Below are 18933 nucleotides of genomic sequence, written 5' to 3'. Positions count from 1 at the left end.
AGCCGAACTCCTGCACTAAGGCCAGCTAGTACCGTTTCAAATTCAACCTTATAAAGAAGATCAGTAGCAAAACAAGGTCGAGTCAAGGTGACTCAGGGTCCATCGTGCAAGTCTATACATTTCAATCATCAGTAGAGTTCACCTTATAATGCAGAGTAGGTGGTGAAGAGGGAAAGGGAGAAAAAGAGGGGCTTAAGACACTCAAAATATGAATCACTGAGTGCTGATAGCAGCTAAGAAGTAATACCGTGAAAAAACCATTTGCCTTCTAAGTGTGGGATCTTTACCTGAGCAAATCCAACAACTCCATAGGCATCATCATTAGACAGAATAGTTATTTGTACGTAACCATTAATACCAATCTCTGCTCCTCCTTTGGGATTTTTAAGCTGAACTCTGAAGGATTCGTCTTCCTCCGGAACTGTATCATCGAGGACATTTACCGCTATTATAACTTCTTTGTCTCCAGGCTCAAATATCAATTCACCTGAACTAGCATAAGAAGTACATATAAAATAAGTCTACTGCAACAAATTAAAAGCATATAAATGGTAATCATAAAATTCTCAGAACATTGATTACTACTAAAAGTGTGCAGAAATCACATTTCATTAGTAAAATTGTAATCCAAAACATAGTTAATACTAATTAACTAGAAGAATAGATATTAGAAATATGGATAATAAGTAAACTTCTGGTTTATAAATAGCTTGTATTATTTTGTGTATTTTTCCATCACTACATAAAAACTTAAAAATGAGTGCCATATAAAATCATGGTGAGATAAAGACAGTCAACATAAAATGTTGGACCTACCTAGGAATAAAGTCAGACTGGCTTGAGACATAGGCTAGCTCATATATATGTGAGTGGGTGGCTCCTGCAAGAGCAATTAAATTTTTGCTTGAATTAAGGGACTTCACTGTAACAAAGGCTGCATCAGAAGCAGATGGTGCTTCAAGAATAAGAGAGAAGTGATTCAGCTCTGAATTCCAGCAGTAAAGCGCAGACACAGCTTGGCCAAGAAGAAGTAAGTGGACTGTAGGAAGGAAAGAAAAGGGAACCAGAATGAAAAATGAATGTCAACTCACAGGCTCCCAACACTGGTATAGCAACAAAATTCTCCCACCTACCAAAGCTACATTTAGATTGCTGAAGTAACTAAATATGGTACAATTTCTGAAACAACTGGATATAAACAATAATTTAAAAATACTGTGAAACAACCAAGTCAGTCTGACAATGTACCCACAACCCACTTAATCTGTTTAAAAAATCAAAAGCTAATAAAATCCAAATGGATTTTAAACTCTTGCATTCACCCTAATATGTATTTATTGAATAGCACTGAAAGATCCTTTCTAAAGTGAACAAGATTGGTAATTATACCACTGAATGTTTCATTTTTGTATTTTCCTTTCCACTGAATCCATATGAATTTACAATTGACAAATTATAAATAGTCTAAATGTGAGAAAACTTAAACAGCTTAATGCTATATTTATAATATAGCAATCCAGATTTACAATTTTATATACAGATACTAGACTACTAATATTAAAATATATTTAATTATTCCCCTCCTTTGGATGTTTACTTTTGTTTTCTGTTTGTCAATAATAACTAGAGACAGGGGTAATCATTGTATTTTCATCTGATAAATTCTTAAAGGTGTCCTAAGGATATTAGCAACTTTATGATCTTTGATTATATTCTGTATTCAATAAAGGCCAATATATTCAGTATATTCTGCCAATGCTTTTTGAAATGCTGGTAGGAAAGCATGCTCTTAATAGTTCAAAGCAATGGCATATAATTATATCTACAAAAGTTAGGAGCAGAAGGGGGCTCACTACACTGTATATACCATTTAGCAATCTTCAGACTTAAAACTGGGAAGAAAAGTCAGAAACACGCACAAATGCCAATACTTGGAAAAACACACTGGAATAAGAAGATATCATTTGAGATCGACTATGCATTAAAATAGCGCACAGAACCAAAAGCATGGGTCTTTCTACAGTTGTAGCCAATAGGTTAAAACAGAAAACCCCATATCCTCATTATTAAATATCAAGAACTATTGATCATGTTTATCTATGGTAATTAAACTAAGCTTCCCTGGTGGCTCAGAGGTTAAAGGTCTGCCTGCAAGGCGGGAGACCCAGGTTCAATCCCTGGGTCAGGAAGATCCCCTGGAGAAGGAAATGGGAACTCACTCCAGTATTCTTGCCTGGAGAATCCCATGGATGGAGGAGCCTGGTAGGTTACAGCCCACGGGGTCGCAGAGTCGACACGACTGAGCGACTTCCCTTTCTTTCACTATTTCAGTTTAGCAAATGTTACATAGTAAAGATCAAGAAAGGTTATTAATAAACTTGCATTTTAAACTCATCAAATATTTTTCATAAAGCTTTGTAAAATGGTACACAGTCAGTAAAGAGCTTTGTAAAATGGTACACAGTCAGTAAAGAGCAAACTCCTCAGATGAATCACAACATCTCTCAAGTTTAACTGATTTTATAGTCTAACCAGAATCATAAACTGAAGTGTTCTGAATATCACTGATTATGTAGCTTAACCCTTAGAGATATACCCTATTCAAATCCTTGCAATCTCATTAGAATGACAAGGCAGCAAATAGATAATCAGACATTCAGAGCAGGAAACATACAGGCTCAAATCTACATATATGTATGCAGGGAGTACTTTCTCAGAAAATAGACATGCATATTTGTTCAAGATTATGATATTGGACAGAGAATTTATAAAGGAAAAAAAATTCCTAAATCTCTACCTACTCCAGGGAACAGAATTTTAACTAGTACTGATTACAGAATTCTCTTCCATAAGAAAGAAAAAATATCCTAAAGGAAGGCAATTAGACGAAATTATTTAAAAAGTGCATGTGGAAAAAGAGAAGTTCCATGACTAAAGGCAACAGGAACTAAAGGGTCTCTTAATGAAAGTGAAAGAGAAGAGTGGAAAAGCTTAAAACTCAACATTCAGAAAACTAAGATCATGGCATCCAGTCCCATCACTTCATGGCAAACACATGGGCAAACAATGGAAACAGGGACAGACTTTATTTTCTTGGGCTCTAAAATCACTGCAGATGGTGACTGCAGCCACAAAATTAAAAGACACTTGCTCCTTGGAAGAAAAGCTATGACCAAACTAGACAGCATATTGAAAAGCAGAGACATTACTTTACTGGCAAAGGTTCGTAGAATCAAAGCTGTGATTTTTCCAGTAGTCATGTATGGATGTGAGAGTTGGACTATAAAGAAAGCTGAGCGCCAAAGAATTGATGCTTTTAAACCATGGTGTTGAGAAGACTCTAGAGAGTCCCTTGGACTGCAAGGAGATCAAACCAGTGAATCCTAAAGGAAATCACTCCTGAATATTCACTGGAAGGACTGATGCTGAAACTGAAACTCCAATACTTTGGCCACCTGATGCAAAGAACTGACACATTAGAAAAGACCCTGATGCTGGGAAAGATTGAAGGCAGGATGAGATGGTTGGATGGCATCACCAACTCGATGGACATGAGTTTGAGCAAGCTCTGGGAGTTGGTAATGGAAGGGAAAGCCTGGCGTGCTACAGCCAATGGGGTCGCAAAGGGTCGGACATAACTGAGCAAATGAACTAAGGGCTCATTCTTGGTGTTCACGACCTTACCTACCCCCATATCTACTCAACCGTCAGCTCCCACAACTTGTGAGACAGCTTCTGAATTAATCTACTTCTCTGACTTTGACCTGGATCACCTACCGCTTTCCAAGCTCCAACATTCAACATCTTTAGCCTGAAATGTGATGAGAGCCCCCAGCTTGTCTACTGACATCTCTTACCAGCCTCTAAGCTTTCTCCCACTGGCAATCCACACTCTATTTTGAAAACACACACATAAACACTCATTCACTCTCACACACAATCTCTGCCTCATTGTCTGTCTTCCTCTTTCTCTCTGCACCCTTCTCTTTTTCATCTCACCGCATTCTCAGAAAGGCACCCTAATACTTACCGGATAGAAACAATAACCCTTTAAGTCCCTATGGCCTATCTGATTTCATCCTCAGTTACACCCTGGACCACTCTCCCCTCACTGCCACACTGCCGTCTTCCTGGTCCTTTCCCAGACACTGACCATTTTACCCACACTGCTCCTTTGGTCTAGAGCTTGCCTTATGCTCAAATCTTTGTCTCATCAACCCCTACTCATCCTATAAGTAAGTAAGTGTAGTCAGTTGCTCAATCATGTCCAACTCTTTGCGACCCCATGGACTGTAGCCCATCAGGCTCCTCTGTCCATGGGATTCTCCAGGCAAGAATACTGGAGTGGGTTGCCATTTCCTTCTTCAGGGGATCTTCCTGACCCAGGGATCGAACCTGGGTCTTCCGCATCACAGGCAGATGCTTTACCCTCTGAGCCACTAGGGAAGCCCTTTAGTTCACAAGTAAATGTTTCTTCCTTAAGAAAGCATCCTGGGCATCCCTTAGAAGAGGTCATTCATCTTCGTATTATGCAAGTTATTTTTTTAATGGCGGTTATCTGTTTGTAGCCAAAAACTTAACTTGTGTGATTATATATAATGGCCCTTCTTCCCTATTAGATGTTAAAACTTCTTCAGGGCAAGAATTATACCTGATTTTGCTTATCCCTGTATTCTCGGGGTTTACCACTGTGCTGGGCACATAATTGGCACTAAGAAATATCTATTAAATAATGAAGGAAAACAGGGAGAAGGGGAAGTCAGGTTTATATGTCTTGGCAGTCTTTGTTATACTCATTCTTCCTCTTTCATTTAAAGAATTCAGTCACTAATCTCTGTCAAGTCATTAACCAGAATAAATATGTAATCCTCCGAGTCATGGCTCCAATCTAATACTTTTAATAAAACATTTGACACATTCAAAATAAGAAAGTCCTTGTATATTATTTAATGCATAATTTCAGCTTTCAGGAGATCTATAATAAGCCATTCTAAATAATTACCTATAATCTTTTCATATTCTGCATCTTCAAGTCACAGAAACAAAAGAAATAAAGAGACCTCACAATGGTCCCTTAACAAGCCTCTGGCAGAATTTTTCACAAGTTCTTTTAGAAAGTGTGCCTATTCTATTTTTTTAAGTCTTTAAAGGGAATTCTATAACTTCAATTAAAGGCCCATTCAGGCAGCACTCTTCATCCTTAAACACATTCATTAGGCAACTATTTTGAATCATAATAAGTAGCTCAAGTAGATGGAGTTAGTCCACTTGAAATCTTGAGGTCTAAGTAAAAAAAAAAAAAAGATAAAGGCACAAACTTAAAGGACAAGCAGACAAAAACTAAACAAATACATGATGGAAGATACGGAATTTATTCAGTTAGTCGATTGTTGAGTGAGTAAGAAGAAAGTCAGAGGTGGCTGTCACAGAATAGCTTCCTAGACCGACAGGCTGTCAGAGGCTGACAGTGTAAAGGGAAGGTATTTAAGAAAAGTGTGAGCAGAGCGGAGACAGACGGGGGGCTGGCAGCAGACACAGGACTGGTGCGGAGGCAGGAGACTGACAGAAGAGTCCAGAGCGAGGGGAGCACACAGCGTGGGCACCTGCGAGGACGCGGGCCGAGGAGCGGGGAGCAGCACCCACGGAAGCTCAGTGCCACCAGGCAGGCGTCCACCACGGAAGTGAGGCACACAGGCCCCGAGTCCTGGGCAGTGGCTGCGGTGGCTGAAGGTGGCCGTGCCTAAAGGTTCTATCAGCTTCCCGAGAAAGCAGCGGCTGGGCCCCAAGAGGAAAGCCCACAAACAGACTCCTGCATTTGTGCAAGATTCTCTCCTCTTCTCAACAGCATTTTCTCTGTCAATTTTTAACTCCTGAATTCAACGACCCCCATAGGTCAACAGGTCCTCCTACTGATGTCCTCCTGATTCAGTCCCTCACCTCTAACCACCCACTAAGGATTCTCCGTTCCCCTGGCCTGGGCGGCTGCGCACAGCACAACATGTCCTACAGAGCGAAGACAGCTGGGAGTCGTAAAACACACCTCGGGTCGTCATCTGCCTTTGAAACGCGTGTGAGGATTTCTCCACCTCAGTAACATTCAGAGTGAGTCCAGGGACCCCTAACAGTCCTTGAGACCCTCTAAGAGGTTCTATGACGGCAAAACAACTTCCCTAGTAATACCAAGATGCTGTCTGTCTACTTCACTCACGTTCTCTCGTGAGGGCCCAGTGGGATCTCCCATAGGCCAGATGACTGATATTATTGCAAAAGGCTAAATTACAGATGCAGACATGAGAATCCAGCTATTAAACCAGACAGGAAAGAGATCTACCAAAAAAAAAGCCAGTGCCACTCTTATAAAGGTTTTGTTTTTAAAATTAAAAGGTATACTATTTATGTTGACAGGTAATGAGTTTATTGCTGTCATTTTTCAATGAATATGGAGAAGGGAACAGCTACCCACTCTGGTATTCTGGCCTGGAGAATTCCACAGACAGTACGACGGTCAGTCCATGGGGTCGCAGAGTCAGACACACCTGAAAGACTTTCACTTTTCACTTTTAAATGAATTAGTATCTTCTACATTTCTCAATTTTAATTTCTAATATAATATATCAATAAATATAATCCACACAAACCAAAGCTCTTCAGGGTCCTCAAAATTTTTAAGAGGGTGAGAAGTTTCTAAGAACAAAATGTTTAGGAACCGCTGGACTACCCCTGGGCACAGTTCAACCCCCGGGGCCTGACATTCCAGACCTTCTTGCACAGGCTCTAGCCTGCCTGTCCTCAACCCTACCACCACAGATTCTGAGTCCAAGCCTCCGTCCTCTGCACTCCAGCCTCTTCACTGTGCCCTCAACGTCACAGACACTTCTGCCTCTCTCTTTCACTCTCAACTCTGCCCCTGCCCACAGTATTTCCTACCAGTGCACCCAGGCACAGCTCAAGCTCCCCTCTTGGACCTTTTAACCACCCCAATGCTATATCATTCACACAGCAACCAGTATCAGTACTCTATGTCGAATATTTCTCTTCATACTTTTCTTGCTTCTCCAATCAGACATTAAGCCTTTGAAGGTGAGGGATTCTTCACAACTTTAAACACTGACTTACATATGGCTATTTAAGAAATGATGCTATTTAATTCATACTGAATCGCTGTGTCTCAGTTTGCAAGTGGGACCCAGATTTATTCAGACTCGCCTGCTGAGTCGCTCGCGGTTGGCCTCTAAGTTCCACGGGGCACCTCACAGGAGACACACTGTCTCCTGCACTTGCCTTCTGAGCTGTTCACACCTGTTTTGGGAGGCAGCCTCCAACCTCACGAGGTCAACTGTCCTGGGCTTCTTCACCTCATGGCCACTAGGCGCCCCTCAGCTCAAGTGCTTTCTTAGCAACTCTGAAAATAATCCTACAGCCTCCAGATAGCATTAACCCCCTGGGTTCTCACTAACAGACTTGGAGAAACCACTGAGATTATAAGACTGCTTATATTTCTGATGTGGATTTAAGGCACAGAGGACCCAGAAAGGATTTTGACTGAAGGAGAAAGTTTGGAGAGTGAAGGAGGAAAGCAGAATTCTCATAATCATTTTCTGACTTTAAACAAACTCTTAAATGTGGATATTTGCTATCTCACTTATAAATATTTTCATATTTAAAAAAGTTTGTGGAATGTTACTCTGCATTTTCTCTAGACAAAAGAAATACATTATCTTTATTTATCCTTCACTAATAATTTTCCCTTTAAAATTGATGCTTTTGAACTGTGGTGTTGGAGAAGACTCTTGAGAGTCCCTTGAACTGCAAGGAGATCCACCCAGTCCATCCTAAAGGAAATCAGTCCTAAATATTCATTGGAAGGACTGATGCTGAAGCTGAAATTCCAATACTTTGGCCACCTGATGCGAAGAACTGACTCATTAGAAAGACCCTGATGCTGGGAAAGATTAAAGGCGGGAAGAGAAGCGGATGACAGAGAATGAGATGGTTGGATGGCATCACCGACTCTATGGACATGAGTTTGAGCAAGCTCCAAGAGTTGATGATGGACAGGGAAGCCTGGCGTGCTGCAGTCCATGGGGTCACAAAGAGTCAGACACGACTGACGAGCTGAACTACTTTAGTCATTCTGATTCTTCTCAAGCACAGGGTCCATTCCTTTTGAAATTCTAAGAATTCTGGAAATATTATTGAAGAGATCTTAATTTTACATCCGTATCAACCCACTCCAGTGTTCTTGCCTGCAGAATCCCAGGGACGGGGGAGCCTGGCGGGCTGCCGTCTATGGGGTCGCACAGAGTCGGACATGACTGAAGCAACTTAGCAGCAGAGTGATACTACTTTTAATTCAGTAAGACTGAAACCATTCCAGCTTTTCACACTTCCTTTAGGATCTGTTAACATTTGAAATGCTTTACCTATTCCTGAAGCTGGTGTGAAAGAGTGGATCTTATTAACAGCTGCAAAATCCAGGGATTGAAAATATCTGAAAGAAGACTGTCCTGCCTCCCAGACGAAAATGTCAACTGAATTCTGATCTCCTACAATAACAGAATAAAAGACCAATCTGAAGGCAAAAGTTACAGAAAAAAAAAGACAAAATTACACAATAAAACTATAATAAAAATGTTAGATTTAATTAAAGAAACAAAGAGTATAACATTTCTTCAGAATTCATTCAATTAAACAAAAATACAACTTGGAAACACTTCAAAAGTCTTTTTGCATTCACCACAAGAAGTATAAGCATGGTTTAGCCACTAATTATGATCTGATATCAAAAAAATAATATTGAAGTTTTACTTTTTAGGAATGTTGAAATTTTACCTATGAAACTACCGCTAAGCAGAAAAAAAGCATATCTGTATTCAGAGAGTATTTTTAAATGGTCTTATCAAAAGTCACTTGGCACTATTTATTACCACTTCAGGTTATCCATAGCATCCTAAGCACAGTCATATAAAAAGTTACCTGCTTGCACATATAGTGTAAAATCTTCATAATTCTTTCTACTTTACCCACCCAACTCCAGTTTTATTTTAGTATCTTTAATACAGTGGTTCAGAAAACCTACAGGTTATGAACATAACACTTCAAATGTTTTTCTTTGTTCCCCAAATCCATCTTTACCTGACAGTCAATAGATCCAACAAGAAATATTCTATGGATTAGCCAAAAAAAATTATTACAAGAGTATTTTCATACGAACATAATATGAATGCAAGGTACTTCTGATGACAACTGTATATGCCTTGCAAACACTCTATGGTCTTACCTAGAAAGATAGTTTTGACAAAAATTAAGTAAATATCATCGCCTGAAGTCAAGGCTTCCACTTGTGTTGTTCCACTGATGGGAACTTCCTGGAAGTTAGTAAACTCATTGCTGGACCACCTGAGTAAAAGGGAGTTTGACCTGGCATTAGCCTGGGCAATGGCTAAAAACACAGCGCCGCCTCTGGTGAACAAGGCCATGCTCAGCACACCTCGGACAGAGAGGGTCTGATGCCACACAAAGCTTCCTCCATTCCACCTGAAGACCTGCAGGGAATGAGCAAATGCAAAATGCTCGTGACTAGGGATTTAGCACTTGTAAGAATGGAGCCAATATCGTATGTTACTCTCTAGGACTCTTTAGTTAGGAAGATACTTTCATAAATGAGGAAATATCAAAACATGATTTCTCATTGCTCTCTCCCTCTTCTTATCTCTGTGTGTGTCTCTGCATACACAGAGATTTGAAGAGAAGTTATTTGAAAACAAATTTCAAATATACATCTGGGCAGGGGTGGGTGACAGAAAGAGAAGAGAAATTCAAAAACAGAAAAAAAATTGTTTAAATACTAAAACTTCAGAACTGGAAAAGAAACTTCCCAACACTGCATTATCATAGCTCACTGCTCAAGCAATAAAATATAAAGATAAACCATCTAAACTTTTTACTCCTGAAGGTGGCAATGCATACAAGGTTTCAAGTGGCTGTTCATGAACTTAAAACTAAAAGAAAACTCTGAATCCACCTGATTTCTTATGCCATCTGGTTAATTTCAACAAAGAATTACATATAAGCCAAACATTATGCAAGAAGTTACAGACAAGAGTTGCTTCTCCCTTTATGGATCTTATTAACTAGTAGAAAAAGGCAAACAATAAACACATACATAATTATATAAATGTATGATTATTAATCTGAGACAAGTGCTGAACATAACAGTTAGGAAGGTGTGATAGAGAATTATGACTGTCCTAGGAAATAAAATGAGAAAGAATGGCATGACAGATTTTCTCAGGTAGAAAATGTTCATCACAAGCTGAACAAAGACTGGCCCCGCTGGAATGGAGTTGACAGCACTGGGGCAGTGAAGATCAGACAGGACAGGTAAGATCATGAGGTTCCTTTTGTTGGGTGACCATACAATTTATCACAGGGTGAAAGAGACAATCATTGTAGGAAGGGTGAAAGAGACGATCTTAATCATTGCAGGACAACAGGCATGACCCAGCACTGTGCTGTGGAAAGAAGATGATACAATTATACTATTAACTATCTGTATTAAATAATCTAGAATTTATTTCAAACATAATTGGAAATCACTGAATAATTTTAAAATGAGGAGCAACCTGAATTAATATTTTTTAAAGATTACTCCAGCTACTTGGCACATGCATCTGAGGAGGTCAGAGAAGTCTGGAGAACCAGCTAGGAGGCTACTTTACTAGCGTGCTGAGAAGTGACGAGGACCTGGATTAGGGGATAAAGAGGCAGAGATGAAAAGAACTGCCCATACTCAAAAAAAGTCTGGGGAGATATAATAAAAAACACTTTATAATAAATTAGATGGGAATGAATAACTAGGAAAAAATCAAGAAAGTTATAACCCAGCATTCTATCTTGAGCAATCGTATTTATGAGGGTACTATCTCCCAAGATGAAAGCAAACACTTGAAACAAGTTTCATAGAGAAAATCCACAGTTTAGTTTGCGCCATGTTAAATCTTAGCTACATAAAATATATATAAGTGGACATGCCAACATGCAGTTAGACAGGAGGTCTAGAATACAGAGAAAAGGCTACTGGTAAATTTGGAAGATAGCCTATAGTTGATATTCAGAGTAATAGGACTGGTAAAAATAGTCAGAGTGAGTGGAGAGGGGAAAAAAAAAAAAGAATTGTGAACCAAAACTGAATTTGATATCTGCAGGGCAGCAATGGAAACACGGACATAGAGAGGAGACTTGTGGACACAGCACAGGAAGGAGAGGGTGCGATGAACTGAGAGAGTAGCACTGAAACTCATACGTTACCAGCTGGAAAATAGACAGCCAGTGGGAATTTGCTGTATGATGCAAGGAGCTCAACCTCATGCTCTCTAACAACCTAGAAGGGTGGGATGGGGTGGGAGGTGGGAAGGGAGGTTCAAGAGGGAGGGGACATACGTATACTTATGGCAGATTCATGTTGACATATGGCAGAAACCAACACAATATTGTAAAGCAACTGTCCTCCAATTAAAAATAAATTTAAAACAATTTTCACAAATAATAACTGAGAAAAAAAACTGAACCTGAAAAACTCCAAGATATCTATGTTCAGAATATGTTCAGAAACAGGAGAAGGAAGCAGCACCGGAGACCAAGAAAGATGACGCAGAAAAACAGAACAAAAATCTGTGTGGTATCCCAAAATCAAGAGAAGAGATGCTTTAAGTTTGAGGATGAGGTGGCTGTCAAATGCTAATGGGAAGTAATGCAAAATAATGACAGACAAAAGCATCCACTGTATTTGCAAGCCAAGTGTCATCAGGAATCATGAAGAAGTTTACAAAGCAAGTAGATGATTCTTTCAAGGTGTCTTACTACAGAGGGGAGAAAAGAAATGAAACAAGAAGTAAAGGGGGATGAGATCAGGAGAGAAATCACTTTCTAAATGTGAAGATCATTACACAGATTGGAAAAAATTGGCTTAAGGCTCAACATTCAAAAAACTAAGATCATGGCATCCGGTCCCATCATTTCACGGCAAATAGATGGGGAAACAGTGGAAACAGTGGCTGACTATTTTTCTGGGCTCCAAAATCACTGTGGATGGTGATTGCAGCCATGAAATTAAAAGACGCTTGCTCCTTGGAAGGAAAGTTATGACTAACCTAGACAGCATATTAAAAAGCAGAGACGTTACTTTGCCAACAAAGGTCCGTCTAGTCAAGGCTATGGTTTTTCCAGTGGTCACGTATGGATGTAAGAGTTGGACTATAAAGAAAGCTGAGCACCGAAGAATTGATGCTTTTGAACTGTGGTGTTGGAGAAGACTCTTGAGAGTCCCTCGGACTGCAAGGAGATCCAACCAGTCCATCCTAAAGGAGATCAGTCCTGGGTGTTCATTGGAGGAACTGATGCTGAGGCTGAAACTCCAATACTTTGGCCACCTGATGTGGAGAGCTGATTCATGTGAAAAGACTCTGAAGCTGGGAAAGATTGAGGGCAGGAGGAGAAGGGGACGACAGAGGATGAGATGGCTGGATGGTATCACCGACACAATGGACATGGGTTTGGGTGGACTCCAGGAGTTGGTGATGGACAGAGAGGACTGGTGTGCTGCGGTTCATGGGGTCACAAAGAGTCGGACACAACCGAGTGACTGAACTGAACTGAACTGATAATAATCTGAGAATGATGCTAGTGGCACAGTAAAGGGAACACTAACCGTAAGGAAGGCAAGAGGGACCCCTATGTGAGGAGCCTGGTTTTTATAGAAGAAACACTTCTGCCATTGCAGCAGGAGGGGGAATAAGACTGGGTACCGGGAGCTTTCTAAATCTGGGGTTGGGAAGATGAGCAATCTCCACCTTGTAGCTCTCCTTTCAACAAAGTCATAAACTGAATGTGAAGAGATGAGAAGCAGGTATGGAAGTTGGAAGAGTGAGAAAAATTATCAAGTAAATATTTATTAAGACACTGTGATACAACTTATTAGACACATATGGGATTTCTGGGGTGATATGTGCCCCATTAGCAATGTTAAGATGAAGCTCTGTGAAACCAGTTGTGTGATTTTTCTCCATATTTTCCAATGCAATTAAATTCTAATTAAATAGTCATGCCTATTTTTACACTTGGCTCCTGAAGACTGTATCATTTAAAAATTAACTGTGACTAATCAATATCTATATTCATCTTTACTACTTTATCATAATCAAATTATGGTTTTCTTTTATACCAAACCTACAGACTAAACCTTTGATGTGTTTCAATGATTATATTTAAAAATTCAGTTTAAAAGAATCAAACCTGAGTTAATTGAGAATCATCACTTTGACTTGCAACAATCAAATAATCTTGACTGTCTGAAGTAAAATATCTTACTTGAGAACTTTCTGAAATATTGATTGTTTGTACCTGCAAAGAACACAGAATAGTGACGATAAAAATTTAAAGGAAATTTTACGCAGAAAACCCCTGAATACGGCAAAGCTGAGTAAATATTTGAACCTCAAAACTTGAAAAATCATTCTGATCCCTAGGTAAGCTTATCTATGTGTCATTTCAAGAAAGATAAAAATATCCCTGGATTAAGACAACTTGCTAAATGCGTGTTAACTTACAAAAGCCCCTTATCATTTTAACATAGAATATATAGTATTTTCTATTTAGCTCAGTCTCACAAATCTGATTTTTCTTTTAAATAAAGCAATCTACAAAAAAAGTGAAGTTTTTTTTTTACCAGGAATAATTTGAATCCAGATGTGAACATATACACACTAGTAACAGAAGACTTTTCTTTATTTCTCTCTTCATGAGTAATCACAAAGTAGGAGGAAAGACCAATATTAAAAGCTTCACATGTTTTAGGATTTTCTATACTTAAATCCTGGGAAACAAGGAATAATAGGAAATCAGGAGGCATCCAAAATCTACATGTACATTTTAGTCTGTGTACCATAACGTAAGTGATGCTTACCTCAAATGGGACAAAAATCCCTTGCCATCGGTAAATAGTAGAAGACAATTTCCTTAACATTAAACCATGTACCGAGTCTTCCAAAGTAAAGAAACACCAGCCAGAAGCTGATGCATCCAGAAAGCTTTGAAACGTAGAAAACGTAACATCCCTTCCCCCTGAAAAACATGAACCATGGTTTCCTTGTGTAAAATCCTCTCCAGACTTCACCTAGTCAAAGTTTATTTAAACAATGAAACCAGTGAGTTTGTTACTAGAAATGGAAATATTTCCATGGTAAGGAAGTGCACACATGCCTGTGTGTATATAAGAAAGAAAAGAGACAAACTAGACTATTTCAAACCAGTAACAGTGTCAACTTACAAAAACAAGAAAATTTTTAATATCTAAACCCACAAAGACATTTCTGGAGTATATTTATAAATAAATATTAAATGTATATTTTAAAGGGAAATATGTTCAGTATGATTTTTATCAGCTTCCATAAAGATAATGAAAATACAACTGAGAAATTTAAAAGTAGTAAACACCTTTTATGGGAACATGCTAAATGCTGGGTTTTAAAAGCTTAACACTATTAATTTGAAACTACCCCTATCCAATAATTTCTAACTTCACGTGTTACATATTTTAAGAATGCCAAAGCAGACTCCCTACCAGTGGCTATCAAATTTGATCAGCCTGCGTCTCCTAAAATTCTGTGCAGTAATTACATTTCATACATGTCCTAAAAGTCTGAGCTACAATTAAACAAAGACAAAAACAAAAAAACTCCACCTAATGGAGTTTTTACCTTTTAAAAACCCTCTCATGTTCTATTATCATGACAGTTTCCCATAGAAGATCGGTTCTTTTTAAACTTTAGTTAATGGTTCAAACATAACATACCAAGAACAAATGTCAAGGTTGAAACCTAGGCTCTCTGTAAATTACTGATCACTTTTTAGATAACCAGTTCAAGAAGTCATAATGCCAATGCCTTTTATGTACTATCCATTGGTGATTTCCTCTCCTAGAAATCCAATATTTTAGAGTCTTGCCTTGCCACTTTTGAAACACCACAGCTTTGACCTTCAGAGCGTGAATATTTTGCACTGAAATCTTAACGATATGGTTAAATCCTTCCCTACCATAATTCAGGAAGAGGGTGGATGAAGAATAAAAAAATGCCTGTTGAGATTTAAGAATCTCCAACATATACTCTCACAAGTACATCCACAAAACACATGCAGAGCCCAAACCACGTAGAGGTTTAACTCTGAATTAGAAACCATAATCTTTCTTTTCTTGGCTCTCATCTTTTCATGGCTTCCGGGCAACTATGAAAGTGAAAGTCACTCAGTCGTGTCCGACTCTTTGCGACCCCATGGACTGGAGCCTGCCAGGCTCCTCTGTCCATTGAATTCTCCAGGCCAGAATACTGGGATGGGTAGCCTTTCTCTCCCTCAGGGGATCTTCCTAACCCAGGGATTGAACTCAGGCCTCCCACATTGCAGGTGGGTTCTTTATTGTCTGAGCCACCAGGGAAGCCCAAGGCAATTGTACTACTATTAATTATTCCCTTTCTCGTCTAAATAATCAATCCTTTTCTACTCACTATGTCTTTTTCATCAGCATTTATATGTACTTGCTGCTACTGCTAAGTCGCTTCAGTCCTGTCCGACTCTGTGCGACCCCATAGACGGCAGCCCACAAGGCTCCCCCGTCCCTGGGATTCTCCAAGCAAGAACACTGGAGTGAGTTGTCATTTCCTTCTCCAATGCATGAAAGTGAAAAGTGAAAGGGAAGTCGCTCAGTCATGTCCAACTCTTCGCGACCCCATGGACTACAGCCTACCAGGCTCCTCCATCCATGGAATTTTCCAGGCAAGAGTACTGGAGTGGGGTGCCATTGCCTTCTCCGTTATACGTACTCAGGTCTCTTCAAACCAAAGAAATAAACAAAAACCCTGAATCCTACTCCCCTCCCCACCACCGCCACTAGTCTTGCTAGGTTCTACCTTCTCAGCCAAACTTCTTGTGCTAGCTACATATATTTGAGGTCTGCATTCTCTCACTTCGATTCAAAATGTTACTTGGGTTGCATCCCTCTAAACAAACAGCTCTTGCTAATGACAACGAGTATTTTTTCAGTTCTCGTCTTACTTCTCATGAGCAGCTGGCACAATTTACCATTCCTCCCTTTTTAAAAAGCTCTTTTGCCGCAGTCTGCAATCTTGCATTCCCCTGGGTTTCTCACCAGGTCTTCTAAGTCTCCTTCCCCTCTCCCTACTCCTTCCATTTGACTCAGTCTGGATCCTCTTCCCTTCTCTGTCTCCATTCTCACTGGCCAGTGTTTTACATCAATTTCCATGACTTTTAGCAACATGCACGCTGAACATTCCCAAATTTCTCTCTCCGACAGAGACCTTTTATTGAGTCTAAAGAAATGTCTTCTAAAATTTAACTCAAATTCAAATATTTTACTCCCCTCACCAAAGTAACATTTTGTTTCCATTCAGTACTCCCCTTCTAACTGAAGACATGACTCTCCAACCAACTGCACAAGCTAGAAACCTAGGAGTCACAGCCAGCACCTTCTCCACATCCAGTCTATCACCTAGTCCAAGCTACCACCATCTGTTGCCCTTATGTTTGTCCCTTTATCTCCTCATTTCTCCTGTGCCAATCCATTCTTTCCATGGCACCAAGAATGATGCCTTCAAAATATAAATGTGATCATACCACCCCACCTGTTATACATGGGAGCCCTCCCTCATGCCTAGATCACGAGACTTTCCATAACCCTAAAATAAAGACTAATGCATGTGATAATATCCTTCAAGTTCTGGAATGATTTGGTCTTACCTAGCTCTCCAAACTCAACACTCTCGCTTATTTCTAAACCCAGTGCCCACTCCAGTTTTTCACTTATATGTTCTATACCTCTGCCTTGGCTTCCTGCTTTCTCTTGTATGTTCCTCTAACTCAGGTCTTTGCATAAACCCCACTCATCCTCAAGTCTTAGTTCAAACCCTGACACCCCCTGGGAAGCACTGTCTTATGTTCTCACACTTAGAACTTCACCTTAAAAAACATTTATTGTACTTCAAACTACAAGCTGATTTTTACTTATTTATTTCTTCCTCTCCCTAAACTCTGAGCCCCACAAGTTCAGTATCATGCCGGGCACAGGACACACTCAATAATCATTTGTGAGTGCAATCAAAGAATTAAATATTTATAATCCATTTTCAGTAGAGCCATAAGATCCAACTCATAATGGAAAATGTAAATCTTAAACATGCAATCTTTCTTGGTTATAGAATTTTGTTCTTACAAGAAACTAAACGTACTCATGCCAAAGGCTGTTTCAGAAACTGTCTCCCACTCCACACTCACGGCTAAATCAATGCCATTAGTACGTGACACACTTAAATACACAGTCCTGTTGGCTTCTTCAATGTTTACAGAGGTGCCTCTAAAAGAAACAAATGGTTGCAGAAAGGAGAAAAAGTATATCATTTCTACATATTAAATATCTATATCACATTGCTAATATATATTTAATATACTTTTAAACTTATACAAATCAAGATGAGATCCATCCACAAATTTTACACAGCAGGGAGGCTAGAATCTACAGCTCAAAACATTCATTTATGAGGATTTTCAAAAGCACAATGATCTCATACTATGAAAGTAAGAAACTGCTAAGAGTCAGTAACTTCACACTACATACTCCAAAATAAAGCCCTGTCATTCCTAAGTTTCTTTTTTCACGTAAATCAAAACCACTTAACAGAGAAAAAAACAAATCAGAAAACTCTTAACATGGTAATAAAACTAGATCTGGAATATTTGTAAGAAATTAAAAATATATATATTTGTTAGCTTCTGGATGGAATTTCTAAAGCCCAATCATGTTAATATATGACTGAAAAGTCATATAAAAAAAAGTCATTCATTTAATTTGAGCACCTAAACATAATTTATATTGTTCCTCATTTTTTATTATTATTGAAAACACAAAATAGTGCTCTTGACTGAGAGTGTCGATTCCGAGCAAACAAGAACTCTAACACCACCATTAAATAGGGCATCATTACGTTTTTGATGCTTCCTGTTATGACAACATGTGGCTTCTCTGGATCTATCAGTTAGAGCTCATTTTAAACGTTCCCACTATAACAGAGATCAGTTTTCCTCTGGATTTTCTTTATATCACATTTCCAACTTAGCTTCAGAAATGACAGTTTTCTTATGAATACGCTATACCTATTTGCAACTGCAGAGATACTGAATAGCCCCAAAGGGGCCTGGTTCTGCAAAATGGTTATCAGGGTTTGAACATGTGCCCCTAGTCTAGCACCTCCAGTTGGATTAAACAAGGTGCAAACAAAATGCTCATCCATCTCTGGTTCTGTGTCCAGTATGGCAGATATGTGTAGGGCCTGAAAACATAAGCAAAAAATTATTACTAGAATTCAGTATTTTTGCCACATACATATAGAGTAATTTGACATTTTTTGACAACAAAATAATACTTTTGGAAAATATCACCTCTTTTTTATTTTAATACTGAGTCTCAAAATGTAATATTAACAACTCTCTCAAGTTACAGCTTTCAAGATTATCAACACTGTGACTTAGTCCACTGAAAAGTCTAAAAATAAATATTTATAGTATTTGAAAATATCACTGAGATTTAAAAACTAAATTTAGGTCTTCATTTTTTGCTACTTCTTTATCCTGCCCTAGCTATATAACTACATTAGTCTCATTTCAGCCTAGGACTCACACTTAAAAAGCACAAATTAGAAACAACCCAATATGTTTATCAACAGGAGAATGGATAAACAAACAGCCATCTATTCAATGAAATGCTACCAGGCAATTTAAAAAAGCATCAACTACTCATGTGTGCAATCAAAAATTGTGTTGACCAAAACAAGCTAGACACAAAAAGAATTCATACTGTACAACTCTATT

General features: G+C 38.9%; 1 protein-coding gene across 1 annotated transcript in view; it reads right to left on the bottom strand.

The window, feature by feature from the left end:
- The window catches only part of ADGRV1 (adhesion G protein-coupled receptor V1), a 566629-nt gene that overhangs the window by 402729 nt on the left and 144967 nt on the right, over window positions 1-18933 (bottom strand). Inside the window, exons 44-52 of the mRNA XM_069590116.1 lie at window positions 18220-18395; window positions 17298-17422; window positions 13964-14121; window positions 13727-13873; window positions 13294-13401; window positions 9281-9545; window positions 8424-8546; window positions 817-1039; window positions 288-492 (exon numbers count right to left, since the gene is read on the bottom strand). Of these exons, the coding sequence (XP_069446217.1) occupies window positions 288-492; window positions 817-1039; window positions 8424-8546; window positions 9281-9545; window positions 13294-13401; window positions 13727-13873; window positions 13964-14121; window positions 17298-17422; window positions 18220-18395 (1530 nt within the window). The remainder of the gene's footprint in view (window positions 1-287; window positions 493-816; window positions 1040-8423; window positions 8547-9280; window positions 9546-13293; window positions 13402-13726; window positions 13874-13963; window positions 14122-17297; window positions 17423-18219; window positions 18396-18933) is intronic.

This window comes from Ovis canadensis, chromosome 5 (genome assembly GCF_042477335.2).
Source record: "Ovis canadensis isolate MfBH-ARS-UI-01 breed Bighorn chromosome 5, ARS-UI_OviCan_v2, whole genome shotgun sequence".
Classification (NCBI taxonomy): domain Eukaryota; kingdom Metazoa; phylum Chordata; class Mammalia; order Artiodactyla; family Bovidae; genus Ovis; species Ovis canadensis.
The sequence above is the reverse complement of the archived record's forward strand: the minus strand, read 5'-3'. Positions and strand labels throughout refer to the sequence as shown.